At 41.0% G+C, this 27854-nt stretch overlaps 1 protein-coding gene across 1 annotated transcript in view; it reads right to left on the reverse strand.

The window, feature by feature from the left end:
• syngap1b (synaptic Ras GTPase activating protein 1b) overlaps positions 1-27404 on the reverse strand; it is a 28131-nt gene extending 727 nt beyond the window's left edge. The window contains exons 1-17 of the mRNA XM_053611435.1: positions 26649-27404; positions 25801-25899; positions 24503-24742; positions 23535-23870; positions 23278-23422; positions 21608-21752; positions 21105-21341; positions 20313-20514; positions 19817-20022; positions 19381-19430; positions 19217-19305; positions 18155-18757; positions 17389-17835; positions 16769-16939; positions 14157-14368; positions 10855-10927; positions 6008-6069 (exon numbers count right to left, since the gene is read on the reverse strand). Of these exons, the coding sequence (XP_053467410.1) occupies positions 6008-6069; positions 10855-10927; positions 14157-14368; positions 16769-16939; positions 17389-17835; positions 18155-18757; positions 19217-19305; positions 19381-19430; positions 19817-20022; positions 20313-20514; positions 21105-21341; positions 21608-21752; positions 23278-23422; positions 23535-23870; positions 24503-24742; positions 25801-25899; positions 26649-26792 (3461 nt within the window). The 5' untranslated portion in view covers positions 26793-27404. The remainder of the gene's footprint in view (positions 1-6007; positions 6070-10854; positions 10928-14156; positions 14369-16768; positions 16940-17388; positions 17836-18154; positions 18758-19216; positions 19306-19380; positions 19431-19816; positions 20023-20312; positions 20515-21104; positions 21342-21607; positions 21753-23277; positions 23423-23534; positions 23871-24502; positions 24743-25800; positions 25900-26648) is intronic.
• Positions 27405-27854: the final 450 nt, after the last annotated feature.

A 27854-nucleotide genomic window follows, 5' to 3' on the forward strand; every position in this document is an offset into this window, starting at 1 on the left:
AAAAAGTTCTAATGGTTAGATAAAAGAAAGTTCAGATGTACTAATGTCTTATATTTGGGTTGATATCCTATGAAATACAACTGACTTCACCCATTCAAGCATATTATACAGTAGGGTCCAAAATTTAGAGTCCACTAACAAGAACTGGTTTTTATTCCATTGCTATAGAAAACAAATACAATCAGTGATGCACTGATCTCTTAATTTAGGTCTGATCTCTTAATTTAGGTCAAAGCTGATAATGACACACATTCCTGAAATAAAATATAGAGTAGTTTGAAAAATGTCTAATTAGATCTAATCCTGTGTTTTAAACCAATATTGGCCACAATACTGTTATGTAGTACCTCTAAAATGGACTGGCGAGCCAGCCAGGAGTGAGAATATCCTACTTTGAGCCAAAACAACTCAGCTCAAAGGGTTAGATCTTAGTTTACACCATGCTTAAGGTATATTAGAACTTAATTTGCATCAATTTAGAGTGACCTTGGAGCCTGTATTTTGATAATGTTCTCTTTATAATTTCAAAAAAGCAGTAATTTTTGCAGGATGTAGGACTGGTAAATTTACATGTAACTTTGGATTGAACTTTAAAGTTAAGGTTTACCCTTGTCATTTCGGATCTGTGGTTAGGTGTAATGAACCATTTTGTTGCTCTGCTTTCTGTTTTGCCCACTTCAGGAGTTGCAATGATGCATCCTTAAACTACAACTAAAGTACCTCTGAACTCAAGCAAGTGATGTTTAAGTGGTTAACCTATCTCGAATGGCTAAAGCTGATGATACAGTTCGGCGAACTAGACAGGAGAGAGAATATATCATCTTGAACCAAAAGAACTCAAAAGTTTTGAACCTGGTTTATACCATACATTAGGTTAAATTACAACTTAACCTCATTTGCCTCAGTGTGACCTTGGAGTGATTTTGGAGCCTGTACTTGGAGTTATATATACATATGGAAATTTTGTAGTGAATATTCTCTGTAAAGCAGCAATGTTAGATTTCAGTGTTGGATTTTGGCTCACTGTACCGCAATTGGTAAAGGGTTGCCATTTTTGCCATTTAGTTGAACTGTTTTTATAACAGTGAAGTTTGATTTGATGTTACAGTGTCCAGCTAGTGTTCATGTTGTACACCAGTTTTGTCATGTTAAGTTTACAGATGGGTGATCTGTGGTGGGTAAGATACCAGTTCCACCCTGCTGTTTAAATGTCTCCTCCTAGTTGTAATACCGCATCCCTAAATGCTACTAAAATACCAATGAACTAAAAAAAAGATAATACATATTTGGTCCTCTTGGATGGCTGAATCTGATTATATAGATTGGTGAGCCAGCCAGGAGTGAGAATACCACGTTGAACTAAAACAATACTTAGGTAAGGTTACATCTTGACCTCTATTTGATCAATGTGTGTTTTGTTGCAGGTGGGAACTATGGAGCACATTCTGGCACATTTCTGGTTGATTATTTGCACATTTTGTGACGTTGGATTGTTAAATAAAGTTAGAGTTGATTTTGGTCATGTGGGTAACTTAGGTATTGTTGTACTGCAGTTGTGTCATTAGATAAGTGTCTGGTTTCCTCCTGATCTATCTCAGGTCTAACCACTTCTCCTGGTCATTGTTAACAATGGTTTCTTCTGATTAGTCACATAGGTTATAAGCTATTTTGTCTGTATTACCCATGTTTCCTGATCTCGTAGAGTTCCTAGTTTTACTTTTTTTGGTTCATTTCCTAGCTTTTCTTGGCTTGATCTATGAATATATGCCTCTGTTTTGATTTGGACAATGATTCTCATATATTCCCTTCTGTTTCAATGAAATGTATAGTGTCAGTATAAAAACAAAAAATATTAAGACTTCCCAAACAGTTTTGTTTCTTGGTAGTAGACTCAACCTATGGACACCACTGTAATTGAGAGAGTACTGTTTAAATGCCATGGTCTGTCAGGTTAATGGCATTTAGACCAGTCTGGCCACAGCGAATACACTTTCAAACCTCCTTTGCGGAACATTTTCTGCAACAACACACCATACTACAGCTATATATTTTATAAATGCCAAGAAACATTTTGGAGCAAAGTGAACAGCTTGAACATTTGAGGGTTTTTTCATTAATAGGCTAGACATGGACCATAATTTCTGGGTCAGTCAACAAAAATGATATCACTTTAAATCTTATTAGCTATACTGGTTAAAAAAAATAAATGATGTACAAATTTGAATACAAACATTGTTTTTTGGCCTTATCCGCTATTCTTACCTACACAGGTGAAGCCCAAACCAGAGTTCATTTAATATATAAACCAAGTTTATTGAGTATGCCGTCAAGTTCGGTCCTTTTCAGTGAGGTCTGGATTATGGCAGTAAGGGAGGAAACAACTGCATTAAAGGGGCTGATAAATATCAACAACAGTTCATAAATGTGTTTATTACAGGAGATAAACATGTCATAAGCATGAAAATACTCGACTGCATGGTGTAGGAAATGGTTCGCATACTTATTCATGTTTATCGCAGGATGAAGAATGATGCATTGAGCATTTACCTTGTTTGAATGAGTGTGTATGTGTTACACAGCTGTAAGATAATCATATACTCACTTGTTGAAATTGGTGATTTGATTTGAACTGAATTTCAACTTCATGGTACGAGTTTTAGAATGAGTTTTTTTTTTTTTTTAAATACACATTTAAAAAATAATGCTTGATTTCAGACTATTACATTAGCAAGAAGCAAGTGTTGCTAACATAACCCAGTCTGAATTAAAGTGCAGCATTGATGTCATTTATCATCTCTAAATGACAATATTGTTGTTTTTTTTGTAACAGAATGAACAATTTGTTTTCTCTTCTCAATCAGAACCTTTGACATGATACTTGAGAATGGAAGGAATTGAGGAAATTACACATGAGCCTGTGCGTAGGAGCTACGGGCGACACTAACGACAAGGAGATGCTGGTTGATGAGGACAACAGGAGTGAAGGATGTATCTCTGTCAGAACTCGATTAGTCATCAGCTGGGATCCTAATTACAGCTCATACGAGGGTCATTAACTTTGGACAAATTGTGGCTGAAGAGTCCACAGATGACATCTCCTGTGGCGAGCTGGAGTTCTCTGCTAGTTAGAAGCAAAATCTCTGCATATAGTAATGAGATATTAACATAAAGAAATGGCTTATAGACCTTAAAGCGTTTTTGCAAGCATAAAAAACATGAACCCGCATTTTCCCCTATTTTACACTCATTCCCAGAATATGGCAAACTCCCATTTCCTCTTCAATTCAAAGCAAAGCAACAGCACAGGACTTCCACCAACACAGCGTCTCTCGAACCACCGAACAACAGATGCACAAGCTGTACAAACATGAACGCACACCGACGTCCACTCACACACACATGCATGCACGCAATGCACGTCATCGACCCGATCTGGGCAGGATTGAGACGGATACGGAGATTTCCCAGAATTCCCATCATCTAGTTCAGAGAACAGTGGTGAAGTAGATGACGGCGTGGTAATGAAACCTTTTCCCACCCCGAATCATAGCACATGCCCTGTGATTGCGTGTGTGTGTGTTTGTGTATGTGTGTGTGTGTGTGTGTGTGTGTGTGTGTGTGTGTGTTTCAGCGGTGGAAAGTCAGCTTATCTATCTACTGTCCAACATATTTTTGCACTTTTTGTACAGTCCATTCAATTCCAGTCACAGCAGGCAGCATCAAAGAAGGGGGATCCATAATTACATTTTTTTTAAAGGAAGAAAGCAGTAACACCCGGCTGAACACAGAACAGGTGAGCACAATCGGGTAACCAATCAATGAAAGAGTATGGGCGGAGACAGTACCAAAAACCAGAATAAAGGCACATGGACAACTGGGAATAATAGAAAGCAGCAGAAAAACGCTCAGGGATCTAATTGAAAACTAAAACCCCCTTCAACATAAATACTCCTCCACCCAGAGACTAACTAAATAAGACTGACTCAATTATTTTATCTTTAAAAAAATAACGTACTGCTAATAAATGCGAATCAGTGAAGTTCAATAAAGTGCCACAAAATAGCCTTACAATATAGATTTGGCGAGCCAGCCAGTTATTTCTACCAATAAGCAAAATGTTAAAATTAAATCCAATTGTCACTGCACTGAGTCTGTCGATTTTAAATGGAATTAGAAGAGCTGACAATATATTTATTCAAACTCCGCCCCTTTTATTACACCGCACTTTGCCAGGTTATCGCATGTGCTGATGCTCACAAAAATAAGTGAGACAGACAGTTATTATTATTAGGTTGTTGTTGTTTTTTTTTACCACAATCAATGTTTTTACAATTAATATACCATTAATATAACATATTTCATCTAACTCTTCCAGACCAGGTTATGGTCTGTACTGATAAAACGATAGGGCCCTTAAAATGTAAATCAGGTGAGCCAGCCAGTTATCTCCACCACCAAACATCCTTTATATTTAGTCCACCTCTTTTTCCAATTACCTTGCTCTTGATCAGGTTACCGTCTGCACTAAAGTTCAAGACAATATGGCCGACTATCTTAATTTGGCGAGCCAGACAGTTTTTTCTACCACTAAAGAATCATTGTAACATCTTTATATTTAGTCTGACTCCACAAAATCTTTACAAATTATTCTCAACCAGATTATCATTTCCGCTGATGGGCTGGCAAATATGGGCCTGTTTCTGTACAGTAAAAGTGGCGAGCCAGCCAGTTAAACAAATTCAATGTTATATTCAATCGTCACTAATTTCCAGTTGTTGATTTGATTGCATATCCCTTAAGCAGACTATTTAATATATATGTTCTTACCGCTCTTGATTACCCTTTGTACTGATGGTCAGGAAAAAAATAGCCCTTATGCTGTGAATAAGGTGAGCTGTGAATAATATGCTGTGAATAATCAGTGAGCCAGCCAGTTATTCTACCACTAAACAATCAATGTAACATCTTTATATTTAGTCTAACTCCACCCGTTTTTACGAATTACTCTTAACCAGATTATCGCCTGTGTTGATGAGCAGGAAAATAGGGGCCTGATACTGTACAGTAAAAGTGGTGAGCCAGCCAGTTATGTAAAATCAATATTAAATCCAATTGAGTTGATTTGATTGCATATCCCTTAACCAGACCATTTAATATATTTGTTCTACCTCTTCCACTTTTTACAATTACACCACTCTTGACCAGGCTACTTTCTATACCGATGGTCAGGAAAATAGAGTCGTTATACTGTGAATTTCAGCGAGCCAGTCAGCTATTCTATCACACAACAATCAATGTAAGATCTTTAAACGCCATCCCTTTTTACAATTACACCATTCTCGACCACTTGACCAAGATATCCGTATAGTTAGCTTAAAATTAACAATATATACTATACAGTGTATACATTGTGTAATTTTTTTGCACTCTTTCCACCACTGACATGTATGTTATTAGATATGAGTGAGTGTGAAGTGGGTGTGGGGTGTGTGGCATGTGTCGTCCATAAGAAAAAGAGAACAAGAGCATAAGTGCATGCCATTTTGACAATAATGACAGAAATGCACCTCACAAATGAGGAAAAAACATTTAAAAACAGTGGTCTTGACCCGGAAGGCGACAGCTGAATGGGATGGAATGGGAGATGTGAGTGTTCAGTGTGGATGTTGGAGTTTTCTTATTAGGATTTGTAAAGAAAATATCATTTATAACTGTAAAATCAAATAAAGGCCGTCGGATTGCATAAAAATAATAAATTAGACATTAATGAAAAAAAAATTGCAGTAGAGGTATTGCTCTTTTGCGGAGTTATTGAATGATAATGACTGTCTTTAAAGTGTGAACTTTTTATAATTATTTTTGTGAATGTTCACTGGTGTGTGAGGACGAATGCAGCACACACCACACACACACACACACACACTCGCACGCACACACAGGTCATGGTTGGTTGGTTGGTTTGTAGGGTGGGTGGTGATGGGTGGCTCACACTCAGCTGCTTCATTACCTGTGCATTCGAGGAGGGACGGGCGCGAGACGGGGCTGCACTAGGATGGATTGCCGCCTCCCCTAAGAGAAATCACCGTATCTCATCAACACGAGGAGAGGTGAGGTAGAGAGAGAGACAGAAAAAGCAGAGGAGAAGGTGTGTGTGTGTGTGTGTGTGTTGGGATGGTGGGCAAGTGAGGGTTTAGATGTGTGTATAGAGTAAAGAGGAGTACGTGAGAAAAGTGTCTCCCAGTTTGGGTTCACACACATACACACACAAACACATAAATACACATATATAGATATGCCATATATATATATATATATATATATGCACACACACACTCACCAAATCATACACACACATTTCAGATAACTGACACAAAAACGCACACACAAACATAAAAATACTGACGGAGTAAAACATCTGTAGGAAAAAAAGGAACATGTTCATTAAAAAAAAGGAAATCATCATTTTGTGGTAGAATATCAGCCAGCATGCTCTAAAAGATTAACTCAAATTTTAAATAAGGATGATATACTGAGTTCTATAGACTTAAACTTCGACAAAAGGCCATGCTACACACCTACAAAGCATGTACTCAAGCACATTTGCATGCCGTTCCTGTAGAGGTAGTCAAGGAAAATAGAATAGTTGAGTACAACCATAAAAGCATGAAGAACAGAATAGTGGTAAAGAAATGATACATGAAATCAGCAAGGGCTGTAGGAGATATACATTATTTGTCATAGTGGTATTGTGGTATCACTTTCACAAACATATATACAAAAAAGCCAGGACAAAATTCAGCCACAAGTTCACTTTCATTCACATAGCTAATATTTAAAACCTAGCATGGAAACATAACGCATGCAGAGAAAAGCTGTTGAGCTCAATCATGTGTGTTCATGGAAATGATGATGAAAATGCTCATGGGTTTTACGTTGTGTTGGCCAAATTTGGACCAATTCGTAACGTGAATCTAATATGGCCCCTTTTTTCCAAACTCTGGCCTCTTTGTTATGTTTTGTGAAGTATGAAGGCTGTTTTCGCACCCCAGAGCAGTCCAGAAATCCGATCCCTGGTCGTCTTGAAAATGGTGGTCTGGGTTTCGCTTCAACCGTACTCTAACCCTACCCCTTACCGTCCTCTGCATCGTGTGTGGACGCTAGTCCGTCTCAGCACCTCATGCTGAGCAACATGATTGGCTCAGTTTGTCATGTTACTTCCTGTTTCTACTTTCATGATGCCAGGATAAAGGGTTGTTACTATCAGCAGAAAAGCTGGACTGTGTTACTGATGTATAAAAACATAGGACTGGAGTGCTGATTTGTGGTGCAAGTGCTTGCGCTGAGAACATAAAAAAAAACGCACTTCTTGTGGCATGTATGTCCAACTCCTTCTAAGAAAGCGCCTCCTCATTTGCAGGTATTCCTGCACGATGACACGGCTTGGGTGCTAGTACCAAAGGACAATAATGTGAAAGCAATTGCAACCTGCACTTACGAACCCCACCCCTGAAACAAGCCCTGAATCGGTTAAAGGTGTAGATGCAACTACTTAGAACAATTGTAAAACCGCCTTCAGATGTTTGGTGGACATCTCGTAATGGATGGCAACTCATCAACTGAAACGAAATACCAGAAAGACCGAGCCAGGGGAACTCTCGGATTACATGTTACCCTGGGGTAGTTCTGGACAACCAGCTATCTTTCTCTTCTCATGCTAACTGGACTCGTTCAAGTAGCGTTCTACTTTACAACATCATAAAGGTCTGACCATTTCTATCCATGGAGGTCATTCAGGTGCTCGTTCAGTTCCTAGTCTTCTCAAGAATTAACTACTGGAACTCACTGCTGATCCACATCCGCAACTGATTCACTTATTCTCCCATATTACCCAATTGCTATGTAGCTACCACTGGATTCCATCATATTTAAAACAATTATGCTTTGCAACAAAGCCAAAAAAGGACCCCCCCCCCCACCCTTCCCGAAGACACTTAGCAAATCCTGCTCTGAACCACATCCCTGTCAAACCCTTCAAAGTTTACACCTGCAATCCAGGGGATGCTGAGGATTCCAACCAGGACAGTGCTGCACAGTGTTATCCCACAAGGAATCAGATCTTGTTCTGGGAAAAATTAGACCACAATCCATTCACCAACTTGTCAACAGGTTGGATTTCGGGGCTTCTTTACCAGTAGTAGTACTTTGGTAGTAGTACCCTCCTCAGGGGCAACAGTGTCAAGATGTAGAAGAGCGTGGAAGACAGCTCATGCAGCCTTCAGGTAAGCCTTCATTCACCACCTACAGCAGATTCAATCTGCTGTAGGTGATCAGTGTCAGTGTGATCAGTGGCAGCCCTTACCAAGCTAGTACCTCTGTATTCCTGAAGCGTACTACTCAATTTCTGACAATTAATTGTAAAGTTCAAGCTGATATCAATTACAAAGTTAAAGCCTACATATACTTTTTGCCTCCTGGTGTGTTGTTTTGTTTCCCTCTCAAGGAGTTCAGTAGATTTTTCTGCAAGATATTGAGTGCTCAAACAACCCATTCAGTCACTTTTATTGTAAGTGTGAATTATGTCAAGAGCAGTGATTATTATGTGTTTATGGCACTATGTGGGATGTAGAAATATGTTAATTTTAGACATATGGGACAATTATCACTGAGGGATTACCAAAGAAACGTCCAGAGGTTTCCATAAATCTGACATAAAGCACATTATGCCTGTATTCATGGTCTGGTTTTATGGATTAAACAAGAAATTAAGTCGAAATGTCTCCTTAGAGATTGTCTAAATAACACCTTGAAGAATGGAGAGGTAAATTCCAACATGATGAACAAACTGTTCTTTCTTTATTATGTTGGTTCTTTGTGTCTTCCTCTTGCTCCAACCGATATCTAGCCCGTGCTTCACTGCATGTCTTCTTTCCCTTTCAACTCTCGATAAGCCTCTACTGCAGCTAATCCCTTCCTCTTGTGAGAAAGTTTCTCAGCTGAATGGTAAAACAGCAGGAGCGCTAGACCGCATCACTGCCTGCAAAACGAGGATTCTGCCTGTTCACCCTATGCCTGCTTCTGAGAATAGACTACTCATGTTGTTCTTTGAGTCTTCATTCTGATTTCATCACACCACCACACCAGGTGTTTTATTTCTAACATAACCAACCACTGTTCAGCATTTAAGAACCCTGGTTTTTTTTTTTTTGTATTACAGGATGAAGTGTAATAGGACCAGTCCATGGTCCCCAATACAATGGATCTGTTTCGCTTCTGATACTGAGGACAATAAAAAAAGAAGTGCTTTAAAAGGGTATCACTGGATGTGAGGAAGATATGTATGAGAAAATCCTGGACCTGTATTGGTGGAAGATGGTGGCTTACCAGTGTACAGATGATTGGACAAGCTCAGAAAGACATTCAATTGTTGCTGAAAAATGATTGACACTCCAGAAGCAGAAAGGTTTGCCCTGAATACAGCACACTGAAGAGGAAAGTCAGTCTAAACACTGATGTGGCTAACAATGACAAGGTTGAGTCCTGGTCTCCTTAACAGCCTATAACTGTGCTATAAGATTATGAATAAACTATAGATGTGACCAGCATCTTGGCCAATGGTGGCTCAAAGGGGCAGGTGGTGCAGATACATATAAGATGGTGTGCCTTTGGTTTGCTTGCCTTTCTTGATGTTGCGCATATGCAAGGCAGCATGCTCGGATATTATTCACCTAGTGGTCAGAAATCGGAACTACAACAAGCACTAATAGAATCCCACTGGGCAAGGAATCACACTGCCTCATGCTTGATCTATGAACATCTCCAGCAGAAGAGTCGCAGCAGACAGGACGGTTAAGGCCAGGGTTGACCTCGCTGCAGTTATTAGGGCAAATTGGATTAATTTAAAAATACTCTTTTAAAAGATTCCATTGTCTTAAAAAACAAATTCAATTAGAGAATTCCATCCATCCATCCATCCATTTTCCATACCGCTTATCCTACACAGGGTCGCAGGGAGCCTGAAGCCTATCACAGGGAACTTGGGGCACAAAGCAAGGGACACCCTGAATGGGGTGCCAGCCCATCGCAGGGCACAAAATACACATTCACACACCCATTCACACACTATGGACAATTTGGAAATGCCAATCAGTCTACAATGCATGTCTTTGGACTGGGGGAGGAATCCGGACTACCAAGAGGAACCCCAGTGGCATGTTCTTCCCATTTTTGCATGGGTTTCCTCCAGGTTCTCTGGTTTCTCCAACCTCCCAAAAACACGTCCACCTAGACTGGCGACTCTAAATTGCCACTAAGTGTGAATGAGTTTGTGAATAAAGGGCATCCATTCCAGGGTGTATTCCCAGCTCCTGCCCAGTGTTCGCGGGATACAGGGATGGGTTCTGGATCTACCGCAACCATGACCAGGATAAAGCTCTTATTGAAGATAGATAAATGAATGAATGAAAGAATGAATGGAAGAATGAAGAAGAAGACACTGTTTCCTTATTCAGTTGTTAGCCTTTTTTTCAATGTTTGGTCAGACTCTTCCCTTTAAGCTGCACGTTGCCTCAAAATGATCCAAAGCAACCCATCTCAAAGATTCAGAATCGAGTGCATGAACATGAATCAACAGCGCTCACACTGAATCCAGCCATGACAAGTGACGGGTTCCGCTGCTAAGGATGCAAATAATTATAATTGTCAGGCAAATGAACTGACAGGTAGCGCAAAAACCGACACGGCAAAACAGACGTACTGACACACAGTAGACGGTAGACCAAAACTGGACACAGCAGAGAAAAAAATCGTAAGAGAGAGAAGACAGGAAGAGCAGGAGAGAAAAACAGGAGCACTGACCTGATCTGCAAACATCCTGGCTTTGTGCTCTGGTGCTACCCCTACCCTCAGCTCGTCCTCCACCGCCATGAGTCTTCATGTGAGAGAGGGAAAAACAGAGAGAGAAAGATGGGAAAATATTTCCAATAATACACATAACGAATATCATATTTATGACATGAAAATGTTTAAATGTCCGTGAAAGAATTCTGCCATTTTCATTTTAATGCACTGTACACCGTAGCTCTCGGCTGTTTCTACGTGAAAAGCAGGGATTTACTATAACAATCATGCAAATCTCGTGAATTATGTTCCAAAATTCCCTGGGGAATAACTGAAATAATGAAACAGGCCTGCATTCAGAAGTTGTTATGTGTTATTTATATCATTTAATCCTGGAACATAATTCACATTCTTTTATTTGTTTATTTTTTTCCATTATATCCAGCCATTGTAATTTTGTTTCATTATAAAACACTTAAACACGCACACACACACACACACACACACACACACACACACACACAATTAAATATCAAGACAAGATCAAAAGAGGTCTTTCGTTTTTATGAATCTATTATTAGTTCATTCCAGTAAAGGAAGAGTAAAATATATTATTTTAGATTATTCATGGTTCTGGCAAATGTGATGAAAAAAAGTAAAAAAATAGAGTGATGCACAAATCGTTTTTATCTGGTGGGCACTCTAGAAAATCTAGAACCGTGAATGGATCTTTAGTTGTTCCCCTGGGGGAACCCTTAAAGCTGCTATGTTGGACCCGACTTCAAGAATCAGGAGTTAGAAGACCAAACAAGCCTTAATTATCCAATGAACCCTTTAAGAACCTTTTTTTTTGGTACATGTATGTAAGTACCAAGAGCTAAATTTTAAACAAGCTCTAGATATTAAGCTCTAAATAATGATTTTGTGCCACATGCTTACCGAATACGTACACTCTTAGGGAGGGGGAATAAGGTTCTTCTTGGGTTCTTTAGTGGTTTGGTAGATAATTAAGGGTTCTAGGCTTCCCAAAAATGTTCTACAAGGGTTGCTGAATGATTCATTGGATAATTAAGGGTTCTTGGCTTCCTAAAAACGTTCTACAAGGGTTCTTTAATGATTCATTGGATAATTAAGGGTTCTTAGCTTCCCAAAAATGTTCTAGAAGGGTTATTGAATGATTCATTGGATAATTAAGGGCTCTCGCCTTCCCAAAAATGTTCTACAAGGGTTCTGTAATGATTCATTGGATAATTAAGGGTTCTTAGCTTCCCAAAAACGTTCTACAAGGGTTCTGTAATGATTCATTGGATAATTAAGGGTTCCCGGCTTCCCAAAAACATTCTACAAGGGTTATTGAATGATTAATTGGATAATTCAGGGTTCTTAGCTTCCAAAACAGGAGACCAGTTGATAAGAAAACACGACACAGAACCTTCAAGAGTTCAGAAAGTGTGCGTATGCGCATCAGAACAAATGTCAAAGCTGATGAAATGACATGGACAAATAATGAAATCACAGCAATTGGTTTCAGACAACGTGATTGGTTGTTTTTTATTCCATTAAAAAAATGTTTACATAAATAGCAATGAAATATGAAATAGCAAGAACAACAGACAAACAGGTTGAAATTGATAAACATGGAGACAATGGATACAGACATTTCCATGATACATGATACGCTTCATGATATACAGATTCGTTACAGTTTAAATTTTAATTAATGTCTATAAAATTGTTGTTGTTATTATTAGTATTATTTACAAAATAAATTATTCAGCATGGAAAACGATGGAAAATCATTTTAAATTTAAATTTTTTTTTTTAAGATTTAGTACAAAAATTTAACATCATTTAAGGAAATAAATGCAAAAATCCACGATATCTTAAGAAATATTGTTTAAAAAAAATATTAGGATACAACTTATCACAGTACCGATATTATATCATTAAATCGCCCAGCCCTAGTAAGAGGTTTTTGTCTGAACTCGTCTGAGAAATATTTGCGTTACAGAACGAACAAACAGGAGCCAGATATGCACAAAAAAAAGAATAATAATAAAAAAAAATTAACATTTTGGAAAAACTGAAAGTTCAAAAGCAACAGCAAATAATGAAGACGTGTTTTTTATTTTTATTGTTAATTAAATAGATTACATGAAACAATATTGCACTTTATTTATTAAGATCAAATATAAGCTATATTGTATATACGCTATGTATAGTCATTTGTTAAAGATTTATATTCTAATAAGCATTTTTTTTAAGATACACACTCATGAAATACCGACAATTATTTGGGAATAATCTTCCCAAATAATATAAATGAAGATTTCATGCTAAGCGACTTCATTAGTATAATTTCAAGTTTAATGATTTCATGATTTATACTTTATAATTTATGATGTCATTGTTTATCATTCAAATATGTTTCAAACAATCAATCGATATATGTTTGGATTCATTGATTAATAACCTTAGTGCTTCTGAGTTAATCCTGAAATCGTATAGTCCGCTGTATTTCCGTGTTACGGTACAGCGCTTCTTCAAGGCGTAACAATTTGTTCATTAAATTTGCAGGTGCTCGGACCTGTTCGTTGCACGCAGGTTGATTATTAAATGATTTCAGACGTACGGATGATGGGACAGATACAGATGAGAACGTGAACAACTGGGAAATGGAATGAAGCAGGTCACTTTATACTGTAGCTTTTCCCTTAAGGAACGTTATTTATTTATTTATTTGTGTGTTAACATTCACAACAAATCATTTATCCCACGACCGTCCACCATGTTAAATGTAACTATAAATGGATAAAAAGTACAACGTGTCGTTCTATAAAAAAAGTGGCGGGGGCGGGGGGGTGGAATTGTAATTGTTGGCAAATCGCTGTGGTGTAAGAGGAAAAAAACACTCCGGGACGTGGTGTTATAAGAAATTAATCGACTTTGGGATGATTCCTTTGGGCTTGATCTTTTTATTATTATTATTATTATTCACTAGGTTAGCATTCACATGCTAGTTTCATTTGTGATATACAGTACGTAGATGCTACATCTCTTCAACTATTGCTACCAAGACCATCATAGCTGAAAAAAATGCAGACTATGTATTGCATCAAGATAAAACTCAAGCTAAACATTGACTTTTTCCGTAGTATGAACATTAGACGAACCTGAACTGAATTTATCTCGTGTACCTATAGTTAGGGGTCCAAGAACTGAGTGGTAGAAATTTATTGTCTACCTGCTAGCAGAAACTCAACCTGAGTGAGCTGAAATGATCATACCTGCCTCTCAGATCATTTTTTTTTTTAAATTACCTGTCGATTATTCCTTTAATCTGGGAGTCCTTCTCCATCTGCTGTTGCCTCAGCCTCCTCTCGCTGTCCTCCAGCCGGCTCTGGTACTGCAGCAGGATCTTGTTGGTCTGTTGCTCCTGAGTGACTAGCCTCCGCTCGTACTCCTCCAGCTTGCGGTGGGACATCATCAGACGCTCCTTCAGAGAATGGATCTCCTCCTCGTACTCCCGTACCTGCACCAGTTGCAAATGATTAACCGTGGTAGTTTTTTGAGAGAGCTTGTCTTACACTATTTGAACTTTACAAGCTCATGAAGGCTCACGTGTGTTGCTAGTACGGTTGGAGGTGTGTCAATTTTTTTTTTTTGCATCATATAATTAAAATAATGAATAAAATGATAGAAATGAATAAAATCTAACAAAACTAGTTGCTGCTGTGGAGAGAAGAAATTAGCCGCTATAGCTTATAAACGCTAGAGGCTCACATGTGACACCCACAAGACACAGAAAAAGAAACACCTTGGTTCTGTCAACCAGCTCCTCATTTTCACCGCTACAACATCAATGTGAAATCTAAATGTATAGCATTACAAAAATACTGAAGAATGAGCTAGCTAGTTCACTATAGCTACGAGATATCTGGTCATTTTATTAGCTAGCTACCAACATTCATTTCTATGAAGGAAAAATTCTAAAGACTTAGCTCTGATTTAGATCATAATGTGTTTCTAAATTTCATACAAGTGCTAGCTAACAATGCTAGTAAACCCTACTTTCATCAACTCTGTGTAAATCTAAGATAAAAAAAAACAACAACAACGTTTATGTTTCTGTGAACGAATCTTCCATCATGTAAACATGATAAAATCTGATTTAAATTAATTGAGTTGAGGGGTCCGAGCACTAAGTGCTGGAACTCTATTGTCTTTATTCTGATTCGTCTTATTTAGCGTGTTATGTTATGTGTAAAGTACTGTATATAGAAGAGATAGTTGTTTCTCCAGATGGTGTTTATCGTAACTACGCTACACTACACTACACGTTTAAGTGTACGTCTGCTCATTAGCGCTATAACCCAGTCATCTGATCGGGGCGTCGATGCTGGTGAAGAATAAACACCTGCAACACAGTGACGTAACGCAGTTCTGCTCTGTTTTCTCCTCAAGTTTATTTACTCCCAAAGACTGAGGCTCATTTCATTCATCTGTCACTTAAATAATTCATAGATCAGCCACAGCACCATCTGTTGTAGAGGTGATGGACATAACGGCATTTCCTGAGCACCTTTAAGGAGCTGCTTGAGGAAGGATACAAAACTTCTGCTACATCACAGTCATCTCTCACTCTCTCACACACACACACACACACACACACACACACACACACACAGACCATTATAGGGAAATAATCAATGACAGAGTTATTGTCCAAAGTAGTTAATGCTTTGAAAATTAATCAACACCATCTGACCAATCAGAATCCAGAATTCAACAGCACTGTGAGCAAACGACGCCCAACGCTTCTGAATGTTGTATTATTTTCAATCAATAAAAAAGTTTTACAGTTTGTCATAATGAACTGTGCATGTTTTGAGCTGTGTGTGTGTGTGCGCTGAATGTGTGTGTGTGTGTGTAATAATTCAGGCTGGTCAAAGCTTGATAAACAGTCTCAGCTCGGTAGTTTCGGCTCTTGGGAACATTTAAATTACAGCCAGATGGAGCCCGGTATCTAACTATAGCACTGATACATATGGCACACTGACGGGTTAGCGTTAGCAAGCATCTGCTCTCACACACACACACACAAACACACACACACACACAGACAGCTAAATAACCTGAGTTTGCTTAAGTTCTGCTTCTGCTATTTATCTTCGCAATCCAACAAATCCAAATTCAGTTAGCTAGAAAGTGTGGTGGAAATCGCTAAATCAGTTCGATCAGTGTGAAGCCAAGGTCACACGACGATAAAAACGTTACCAGATTAGCTTGACTTACTTTACTGAAAACTAAACTTTACTTAGTATCTCTTGGGCATTGTATTGTTATTAATTACTAAGACGCTAATTTAAGGGTCGGCAATAAACCATTTATAAGCAAGTAATACTTATTTTACTAATTAAATCCTGATTGTTGAGCAATTCTTTTGATAATATATGAGTAAATACGCTATACGGCCAAAAGTATGTGCACCCTGACGATCACACCACCACACATGTGGTTCTTCTCCACACTGTTGCCACAAAGTTTGAAGCACACAGTTGTATAGAATGTACTAGTTTGCTGTAGCTTTATAATGTCTCTTCACTGGAACTGAGGCCCAAACCTGTTCCAGCATGCCAATGCACCTGTCCATGAAGCTCCATGAAGACGTGGCGTGTTAAGGTTGGACTGGAAAAACTCGAGTGTCCTGCACAGAGCTTAACCCTGCTGAACCTGACTGGAGCGCAACTCCTCACACAACATCAGCGCCTGACCTTAACCTCACTAACGGTCTTGTTTATTTGTGAAGGAACACAAATCCCTACAGCCAAGCTCTAAAATCTAATGGAAAGCCTTCCCAGAAGAGTTGCACGCATTATAACTGTAAAGGTGGAATAAATCTGGATGGGATGTTCAAGTGAGAAACACGCACCCGGTCTAAACGTGACTCGTCCATGCTTTTTGAGTACTCCTTCAGCTTAAATTCTTCTCTCTCGATGCGTGAGCTCTCGATGTCAGCGGAAAGGTGTGGCATGTTCGACACCCAGGCGACTGTCCTTTCTGAGGCAGGGGTGGGAGGGTTCAAAGTGTTGGGAGATGAGCCCTGAAAACAGAACGGAAATTTCAGAATAAGCAGAAGTGCTTAAATAAATAAGCTTAAGTGGTGGTGCACTTACGTATCGTTTTAGGGGCTTTGTATTTTGCCTGAGTCTACAAATGTACAAACGAATACTCCTACTCCTACTCAATTATTACACCTTGCATTTTTTAGAAATCTAATGATAAGGTGTTTTTGCGCATTTCAAGCAAGCAAGAAAGCATGTTGTGCTGTTATTGAAAAATAATAAAAAGAAAGTTAGTTCCTGTTATCACTTACATTATAGTCTCATTTTGAACGTTTAAGATTATAATGAAACTGTTTAACATTCACTCAGGTATAATTCTAATGCCCTATTTTTACTTTAATTCACGTTACTTAATGTTTTGACAAGACCCCATACTATCACTTAATTTCACGTGATTATACTTATTCTGTGTAAACCTGCTGAGCACCTGTTTGCTGATGGAAGGCTTGAGTAAATGTTGCTGTGAGTGTTGTCGCTCCTTGTGCGACTGCTGCGTCGACTGTGGTGTTCCCCCTTGAGAACCCTGAGATCCCTGGCTCTCGCGGGTGGAGCTGTGCTGATGAGGAAGGCCGGGGGCGGTGTTATCCTTGACGGAGAGCTGCTGCCGTGGGCCCGGCTGCCTCCCCCCGAAACCCGACTCAGGAGACTGGAGCAGATTTCCGCTCGGAGGCCTCGTCTTGCTAGGGGGCGTGGCAACGGCAGCCGAGCTCACAGAAAGCTGATGGGAGGTTTGAGACTTCATGCGCTGTGTGGGAGGCGGAGCCATGGAGCTCTGACGGACAGGCTGGACAGTGGTGGGAGGCGAGGCGAGCGAGGAATGAGACGTGCCTGTCTGTGAGGCCATGCCCATCATCTGCTGCTGCTGGAGGTTTTCCTGACACGTGAGCAAGAGAGGAACAGCTAGGAATTCTCCGATAGTAACTTACGTTTGGGTCGAAACGATCCATTTTAAATCAAATATTACATTAAACATTGTTATATTGCCGATATATGTATAACAAATTATTTTTAGAATCTTTAAAATGATTCATAAATAAAAAAAAAACAACATAATTTTCTTTTTGTTGTTAGTTTATGATGTCTGATGACTTTTTCTGCTAAGATTATAGCTAGAATTTAAATTTGCGTAAGCTGAAAAAATTCTAAAATTCTTTTGGAAATTTCTCTTTAGGATAAGCAAAAAGAAGTTGTACCTGCATGTGCATAGAGAGTTGCCGTCGGGCGTAGTCTCCCCGGCTGTATTCGTCACTGTAGCTGTGGGAGTGGACGATGCTGGGCTGGCCGAGGTGTGGTCCGGGTCTGAGCGTGGAGAGGTCTTCGCTGCGGGAGAAGGCGCCGCGGGCGAACTGCGGCAAGTATGCTGGGTGGGAGGAGTCTGGCTCCGGAGCCAGCAAGAGGGGTGGAGGCACCTGAGCACGACTGTGCTGGCGCTGGACTTGAGGACCGTCGGCAGCCATGTGGAAGAGAGGGTTCTGGAAGGAGAGCGGGTAACGGAGAGCCGCGGCCTGCTGCTGCTGCTGCTGGGACAGCGAGTCGGTAGTGGTCCCCATCTGGCTCAGCTGGCTTAGTCGCAGGCCGCCGGACACACTGGAGCCACCCGAACCGGCTGACATCCGCCCTCCGCCGGCACGCAGCTGACCTCCGAGGCCTCCTCCAGCACCACCAAGGCCACCGAACCCGGCAAGTGAGGCCTGGGGAGAGTTGAGCATGTCCCCCACAGACTGCAGGTTAGAGACGCTGTTCATTCTTGAGTCCTGGAGGTCCATCATAGAAATACGTTCATTAACGGACAGAACCTATAGGGGGGGGAAAACGCTGCAGTTACGTGCTCTTTTAAATGTGTGCTACAAAATCTCAACTCTATTTATCTACTTTTTGGCGCAACTAGTTCGATTCGGATAAATCCAAAAATCGAAAACACACCACATTGTAGACAGTCACTTTTGTATGTATTAACAGCACCCACATCATGGTGTTGCCCTCTTTCGCCATGCTTGGGCGGCATTTTGAACCATGCAGTAAGCAGGCCTGTAGCGCTTCATCTTCCCACCGGATCAAAAGGAACCCAAAGTCCCTCAGCAAAGATGGAGAGGGGAAAGGTGTGCTGATGAGCGAGCTGCCATTCAAATGAGATTTTGAACCAAACAGCTTTCACTTTCATCACAGTAAAGCATTACTCATTGACATGGGCCATTATCGTATGACTTGCCCCTCCACCCATTTTCAGGTCAGCTATATTTACCGTGCAAGCTTACCTTTGGGTCTGGGTCGGTGATATCGGAGCTGCTCGTACAGTACGCAGGACTGGACCGGGCCAGCGGGGGACGGGTGACATAGAAAACATCTTTAGAAGAGGCCCGATGCGGATGATCCCGATCAACGTAAGCACCCATTCCAGCTCGCGATGGAGGAACGACACCACTGGGCATGGCGGAGGTTGGGGAAGGTAAGCGAGTGATATCTATGGAACTGCAGAGAAGTCGAAGCAAAATTACTATTAAGAGCTGTTTGTTAGGTTGGCAGTCAGTGTCAAGTGTAGAGTCAAGTGTAGTTGAAACCCAAACTGCTAAATTGTTGAAGGGCGTGGTTTAGTATGTGTCTTCACTCAGAAGGAGGCGTTTGGGGATGAGCTAGAATGGGAATAACTAATGTGCCACGCCAGATCCCTGCTTAGTTAGGATCTTTTTTGGGATTCCAACTCAGGATATTGCATGAATCCATGCCTCGGGAACACTCATCTGGATAGCCACTGCTTCGGGATATAGCACAAATGGAGTATAATTTGAAAGGCTATGCGTACGCGTAAAAAAATATAAGTATACCAGAGGCTTAATTATGGCCCTTTGAGTTACTACCTGTTAAGGTCCCTCATCATGAGGTTCTGAAACTCGGAGGATATTCCCCTGTTGAAGCTGGGTCGAGAGAGTAACCGGTCTGTCTGTCTTTCCGGCGGCTGTCTGTCTGTCTGGTGACTGGGCTGCCTTTGGAGATGAGGATTGCGAAGGGCCATGCTGATGTCATTCAGGAGGCGGGGTAATGGTCCGAGTTTGATAATGGCATCCTTTAAGCAAAACAATTTACAACATACAGATATGAACCAAACCAAACCAAACAAAAACAATCAGAAATGAAATTCCCTATGTTTCTCAAAAACTGTATCGCCTGCCAATTCCCACCCACCAGCCAACTCACTCTCCTCCATCATACAACACAAACCAACCTCCCACCCACAGAGTACAGTCAATGCCGCTCTCTTGATCTCCCAGCCACAGATGGCTGTTGCATCATGGTGGTTTGAACTCACGATCTCTGGACAATAGGGCAAACGCTTTTGTAACAGGTTGTACATACCTTACTGAGTTGAGCCATGACCTCCCACAGGAGGCTGTGCAGTACAGAAAGCTCTCTTCCCAGGTCAATGTATCCCTCAAAAGCCCCGGCATTGCTTATGCTGTCTAGATTGGAGATCTCATACAGGAACTGCTGCATGGAGCCCCACTCCATCTCTAAGAACTCATTCATGAAGCACATATACTCCTCTTTACTGCCAAACCTTAAGGGAATACCATAACCAAGAGGGAAAATATTCACAATCAGTTATTCTGTTATACATACATATATATATATATATATATATATATATATATATATATATATATATATATATATATATGAGACATTGTGTGTTTAGGGATCATGGATAAAAAAATACATAAATAAATGAATAACGACTACTTTATTTAATCGAAAAGGTCATGGCAAAATGTTTGCGGGATACGCCCACATTTCATTTTTAACATCTTGAAATTCGACACTTCTGTTGATAAATAAGAGATTTATAAAAAGAAAAATAAAATGGTTCCTTTTATCTGTTCAAAAACAAAGGGGATGCAAACTTTTGCACACCGTACACCAAGGTATTTTTGCTTTCACGGTACGTATTTAAATTTTAGCAGTCAGATTTAGCCGCGCTATGCTAATGAAAAGTGGCACTTTAGAACCAGCTCTACACATATGAATAGGACTCTTCATACAACGTCGCAGTATATATATACATATATATATACAGTCCGATAGATTTAAAACACACATGCGAAGCAATTAAAACAAAAAGATTTTCTACAGCAAATTGCCCAGACTGACTTGGAGAAGTTAGCGAGGTTCTGCAGCACTTTGGCTATGAGGGTGAGCGTGCGTGAAGTCTGCTCGTCTGGGTATTCCTGGGTGAGGTTGAACAGCGATGGGGACATGACGGCTGGACAAAGGAAGCGCAGGAAGAGGGAGCCACTGATCAGGCGGTCAGCTATGTCCTCCCTCCCCCTCTCCGCACAGCGTACTCGCCAAGACGCAAAGACCTCCTTCAGCTCACGTGGAAAAACGCTAGTAGATACAGAACATTTACATGTTTCAGAAGAACTTACATATAAACTCTTTCAGACCTACGTTATGGCCTTTCCGCTCTTGTATACCTTTGCCCACCAAATCCAAATACAGATACATATATTTGGAGCACTAAACAGACACAGATACTGATAGAGATAGCGTTACACCCCTAATGCTAACATCTTTTGGGTGAAGCATTTCCTTTTACTTTGGGAATTAGCATAGAATGATCACAGTTAACGTTGCTGACATTGACGACTAACCAATGTGAGTTGACGATTTTGCAGAGAGCAAGCTCACAACACATGCGTAGATTCGCCTGATGGTCCAGTAGAACGGAAGGTGGAGTCCTCATGGGATCAACCTCACAGTTCTCCTCTGACTCATACAGCGCTCGGATGAAGTCACCTGCACACAAGCAAACAGCAGCTCGGTACATCTGACAGCAAACACCAATCGATCCAAACGATCCTCACTGCATGTTAATGCACATCAAATCAATATGGACTGAAGTCAGAGCTGTAAACCGTGGTGGACTGGGATCCCAGCAAGAAGTTGCAGGCATGGGGCATTTTCATTCTCATGCAAGTTAAATTGCGCCATCAGAAATGATAATCATGGGACAAAGAGAGATCGGTCACAGTCATAGTAAGTGCTACTTAATAATTAGCAGTTTGTACAGCCCATTTTCTTGTTTTCTACTGGCTCAAAAGTTATCCAAAGTAAACATGATGCAAGATGAAATTAGCTGTTACAGGAAGTGAAGTCCCTTAATCACATTTCAAGTGTCCGTGGGAGCAGACAGGTTCAGTCACGGGTTCTACAGAAGTTCGGTCAAGTTCGGTCACAGTTTGTACCGGAGAGGACAAGTTTGGCCACAGTTTCTGATGAAGTGGTTGAGTTCTGTTAAAGTTGACAGTTTCTGCAGCAGTGGCTCTGCAGGAGTGGTCAATTTTGGTCACACTTTCTCTGGAAGTGGTTGAGTTTGGTCAAAGTTTCTGTGGGAGTGGTCAGGTTCAGTCACAGTATCTGCGGGTTTGGTTGAGTTTGGTCACAGTTGCTGCGGGTGTGGTCAAATTTGGTCATGATTTCTGCAGGAGTGGTCGAGTTCAATGACAGTTCTGTGGGAGTGCTCAAGTTTGGTCAATGTTACAGTGGGAATGGGTGAGCGGTTGAGTTTGGACAGAGTTTCTTTGGAAGTAGTCAAGTTCAGTCACAATTTCTTTGGGGGTGTACGAGTTCTGTCAAAGTTTCTTTCGGAGTGGTCAGGTTCGTTCACAATTTCTGTGGGAGTGGTCGGGTTCAGTCACAGTTTCTGTGGGAGTGGTCGGGTTCGTTCACAATTCTTGTGGGAGTGGTCGGGTTTGTTCACAATTTCTGTGGGAGTGGTCGGGTTCAGTCACAATTTCTGTGGGAGTGGTTGGGTTCGTTCACAATTTCTGTGGGAGTGGTCGGGTTCGTTCACAATTCTTGTGGGAGTGGTGGGGTTTGTTCACAATTTCTGTGGGAGTGGTTGGGTTCGTTCACAATTTCTGTGGGAGTGGTCGGGTTCAGTCACAATTTGTATGAGAGCGGTTGAGTTTGGTGACAGTTTCTGCAGGTGTGGTTAAGTCCCGTCACAGGTTCTACAGGAGTAGTGGAGTTTGGTCACGGTTTCTGTGGGAGTGGTCAAATTCAGTCACAATTTCTGTGGAAGTGGTTGCGTTTGGCCACAGTTTCTATGAGAGCGATTGAGTTTGGTCACAGTTTCTGCAGGTGTGGTAAAGTTTGGTCCGTTTCTTTGGAAGTGGTTGAGTTTGGTCAAAGTTTCTTTGGGATTGTCTAAGTGGTTGAAGGCAGTGACATTTTCGGTGACAGCAGTTCCTGTTGGAGATCGGATTGAAAAAAAAACAACATTCCCGTGCACAGCTCCACATTAATTAAAACTTATCACCTAAAGCATCCTTGAGGTACTTATGTCCGATGAGTTTGAGGTACTCTTCTATAGCTTTGGTGGCTAAGGTGTTCTCACGGAAGATAAGATGCTCTCGGTCAATGAATCGGTCTACCTCACACATCGCCATGTCTGAAAGAAAGTCCTTAAACACAGAAAAGGAAAATAACGTCAAACACTAGACAGTTCACTTGTAAACAAAAGATACGTGAAAGGAATGATAAGTGGATAAGTGCATACAAACACTAAGTGTGTACCTTTGCCTTCCCTGTGCTTTGTAGGATGTGCACCAGTGCACAGGCTACCTCCTCTTTGCTTTTGACACTCAGTAGAGGCTCTAAGACGGCACACAGCGTCCGGTAGTTGTTGGTGACGTACTCGGCAAACTCTTTGTACAGTTCCATTGGCAGGATGCTCATGGTCTGGTAGCGAGACTTGAGTCGCAAAGAGGCGTTGATGATTTTACCCCCTCCTACACCCCCTCCTTTGGCCAGGACACTGGGCTGAATCACGGGGTACCATTGCTCTACAAACTGTCGACCTGTGATGCTGGATATGGGGATGCTGACCAGTCCTAGATATGTGCTTTTCTCCTGTTGAGAAGCAACGGGTAAGTGTGATTGTTTAGGAACTGTAGGAGAAACTTCACAAAGTTTGGAAAATTTCAAGAATTTTTGTTTGTCATTCAAAACTGAAATGAACCAAGATGTTCCCCTGCAGTCACACAAGCGTGATGTGTGTTTGAAGCACTGGAAGCTTATGGCTGCTGCATAGAGTACATCGGTGTGTAACAAACACATTCTGACTGATATATTTGGGCTAGATGTTAGCTGATTGTTTGTTGGATAGCTGAGAGAGCGATTATTCTTGCTAGCAATAAGCGAGATTCCCTGGATCAGTATCTCTTCCAATCAATCACTGCCACTTTATAATTCTCTCCAGACTGGAAAGCTACTGTGTAAGACCAAGTGCGTAGCCAGCAAGCGTCAGTTCAGCTAGTCAATGTACTACCTAGCTCAAATTCTAGGAACTAGAGATTTACATCACTCTAGAATAGCACTTTAAAAGTTATTCGCTAACACAAGCTATTTCTGTGTATAAACGTAGCATGCTAAGAGTGCTTGAGCTCTACACAGTAGCTTTTTCTGTCTGGAACACAACTGGTGCAATTTCTCAGTCGTATACCAACAACACATTACGCTAACTGGCTAATACGTTCTCCTACCTTGCGTCTTTTCTTGTCCGTCTCTTTGTAGAGATGAAGCCGGAGGTTGCGGACAGCCGGGAGGTTGTTGAACTCGAAGTGCTCACCCCAGAAGACAGTGTCGGTGCGGGGTTTGCTGGTGGTGCGTGCGTACAGCATGTCGTCCAAACACAGTTCACAGTAGTAGCGTTTTTTGGGCGGCAGCTCCCGGGCCTCGATGATCCAGAGCTTCAAGACGTTGTCCACCCTCCGGCTGTTGTCCTGAGTGGGAGGAAACAGCGGATATCTAAGTACCGGCAGAGACATGTAGGCGTATGGTGTAAGAACACGGAAACAAAGAAATGATTGCGGATGCTGGTAAAGGTTATGTCTGACCGCAAGTGGGACTGAATAACGGGTTATTCAACAAGGTAGAAATAGTAAAAATAGAAGTGAGACGGGCAGTGAGAGGACTCAGGGTTGGCCATGATTCAAGAAAGATTAGCACTCAGTGTGTAATGAGTGCAAGCGGAAAAAAAAAGATCAAACTATATTTACAATCCTCACCGGAAGAGCAGAGTGCTCTGCTGGATCGAGAGAGTGATGTTTTCATAAAGGCTGAGTCATTTAATCAGATCAAAATGCCATCGGTTCACTCTGGCCTGCATTTCCTGGTGGAATTTATTTCGGCTAAATATATACCGCTGCTTGAAAAGCAGTCGTGTCCAGAAAATAGTGCTTAATTGCTATGCTAGAAGAAGTCTCTTTGTCCTTCAAGCGTCCATCAATATAATTAATTGTTCCGCATGCTCACGGAGATAACGAGTAACCTTGGTTGCATCCTTTTATCCTTTCCTGAAAAGGTATCAGCTAAGATAAATTCCGGAGAGCTTTGATGGCTTTTGGAAACTCTTGCTGTCATCTGCATATCATAATTCAGCCCCCAGGCTCCTGCTGCCTGAGCATCTGGATCAATCAATCCACCATCCGAAAGTTCTGCTACATTCCCAAAACTCTTTCTTGCATCCGTTTAACGAGCGACGCAGAAGAAGAAAAAGACAAAAAACGAAAGGAGGAACTTTGAGATGTTTTAGACAATTTAGAAAATGTAAAAAAACGGCGAGATGGAGAACATAAAACGTCTGTATTTTAATAAGAGATGAGGCCAAGGACACTTCAGACACTTCACAGAATTAAAAACGGTGGCCCCAGAAGACAGGTATGAACTTTAAAAAGCTCTGCTGCTGTTTCGTTCCCGGTGACAAGCTTATGGAAAAGTCTAGATGGATGCGAGAGAGAAAAACAAACCGATATCTATTATGATCATTTGTTCCACTCACTTTGTTGGGCTTCACAGCTCTCTGTAAATTCTCGATCCATTTGTCTCTTTCTGCAGCCGACCGACAGGCGAAACACTTTGTTCCCGAAGCAGTCGTCACCTGAGATACGAGATAATGGCGTTAAAAGGGGAAAAAAAAAACAACAATTCCAACCAATCAATTTGGTGAACGCTGAATGAATACTGACAGTTAATAAAGTGCCACGGTAATGGGACGCTGTCATCATTGCTCATAATTCATTCGTTCCTCATCTGTCGTTTAGTAGAATTTTCTTTTTGATAAGTCCATGACTAAACGTAAGACTCTTTAAAAAAAAAATCTCTCTCTTTCTCTCTCAGTGTCATTCATTCATTTCTCATCATTAGTTTTTGTCAGTCATTCATAGTTTGACTATTGTTGAGTGGGTTTGTACCTTAGCAACAACGTTTATTCAGTAATAAGCCCATAACAGAGCTCTGTTGAATTCTGGATTCTGATTGGTCAGAAAGTGTTGATGAATTTTCTATAACATCAGCTCTGACAGTCGCAACGTTTATATTAATGCACTCGTTCTAATACGTTGTCGTTTCTATAGTAACAGCTCATTCACAGGGTCTTGTATGGCAATGGCTCAACATAATTTTAGCGTAACTATCAATGGATTAATTGTTTTGTTATTCTAAGAGGATAAAGATAAAGCCGTAACTGTAAGTTTTCCGACACGGTGAAAGTTTCCGGACAGAGGAGTTTACTCTTGTGGCATTTTTTTTTTGTCTTATTAACGACGAGAGAATGTTAGTTGGTTGTAAACTTAAGCAAGTCTACTTTTAATATACTGTATGTACTATTCACGAGAGCTCTAGTCTCACCTCAAAGCAGTACTCCTGCCCTAAAATGCTGGAGTGAACCGGTTTGATGATGGCGTCCTCGTCCAGCGTGAGGTCCAGTGCTTCGGCCGCACTACTGGGAGACAGCAGGGATTCATGGGAATGTGACTCTTTGAAGCTCTGCATCAGACGAGTCCTGCAGGGAGACAAAGAACAACACGACTGAGAAAGTTCTCAAAAAACCAAGCACTGCACTCAAAAGGTGGCTCGTCCAAAAGCCGAATCGTTTGCGGCAAACTCGGCATTTCGCTCGAGATCAACAAGAACAGAAACTCGTCAAACACCTACCCGGTGTTTAACGCGTTCGGCTGGGACTTAGATGACTAATATTGGTACGTACCTTTGAAAGCATCAGCGGCTGTGTACAAAGCGTCATCACAGGTAACTGGACATTTAGGTTCAATTGAAATGCCTTTTAAACAACAACTCAGTGAGTCAGATTGAGAAACAGCATACACAAACACATACCTACACTTACCGCACCTTCTAGCACACAAGCTAGACGGATCCATACGCTTAAACTAAAGCACAAGACACACAAGACACACAGACCCAGAGAGTAATAATTAATGAGGTTATACAGAAGACACCTTAATAAAGCACTTTTAGATTAAGCAAATAAAACGAGAAAAGGTTTGGAAATCCTTAGAAACCCATCGGAGCCGTAGCTTTCTCTGGCGTATCCGCGTAGCATCGCTGTTACTGTATACATTCAGGAATAAAATGTGCATCAGGGTGTTAGAGACATACAGTGGGGAGAGAGAGTGGTATAAAAATAGATCCATCAGAATGAGTCAGAATGAAAAAAGTGAAAAAAAGAGGGGTGTGGAGGAGGGAGGAAGAAAGAGACAGTACGAAAGACCGAGAGAGAGAGAGAGAGAGAGAGAGAGAGAGAGCGGCAAGACAAAGATGGACTTCTCTGAGTAAATCAAGGAGTTATGTAAGCTGCGGGATCCAAAATGAGAGAATGCGAAAGTGATCACCAAAGAAAGGGGGGGGGGGTGTTTGGGCATGTTACAAGGCTTCCGTGGCTTACAATGATGGACAGCACATACTTGACGCACAGATGCTTGACACACAGATATATATTATCAAGATTCCTTTCTTAAAACATACTCGCAGGTTAAAAGAGCTCCATAAAAAGGGCACACGGACAGAAGATTTCAGGGAATAAGCACTTTAGTTTGC

This window comes from Ictalurus furcatus, chromosome 23 (genome assembly GCF_023375685.1).
Source record: "Ictalurus furcatus strain D&B chromosome 23, Billie_1.0, whole genome shotgun sequence".
NCBI classification, from domain to species: domain Eukaryota; kingdom Metazoa; phylum Chordata; class Actinopteri; order Siluriformes; family Ictaluridae; genus Ictalurus; species Ictalurus furcatus.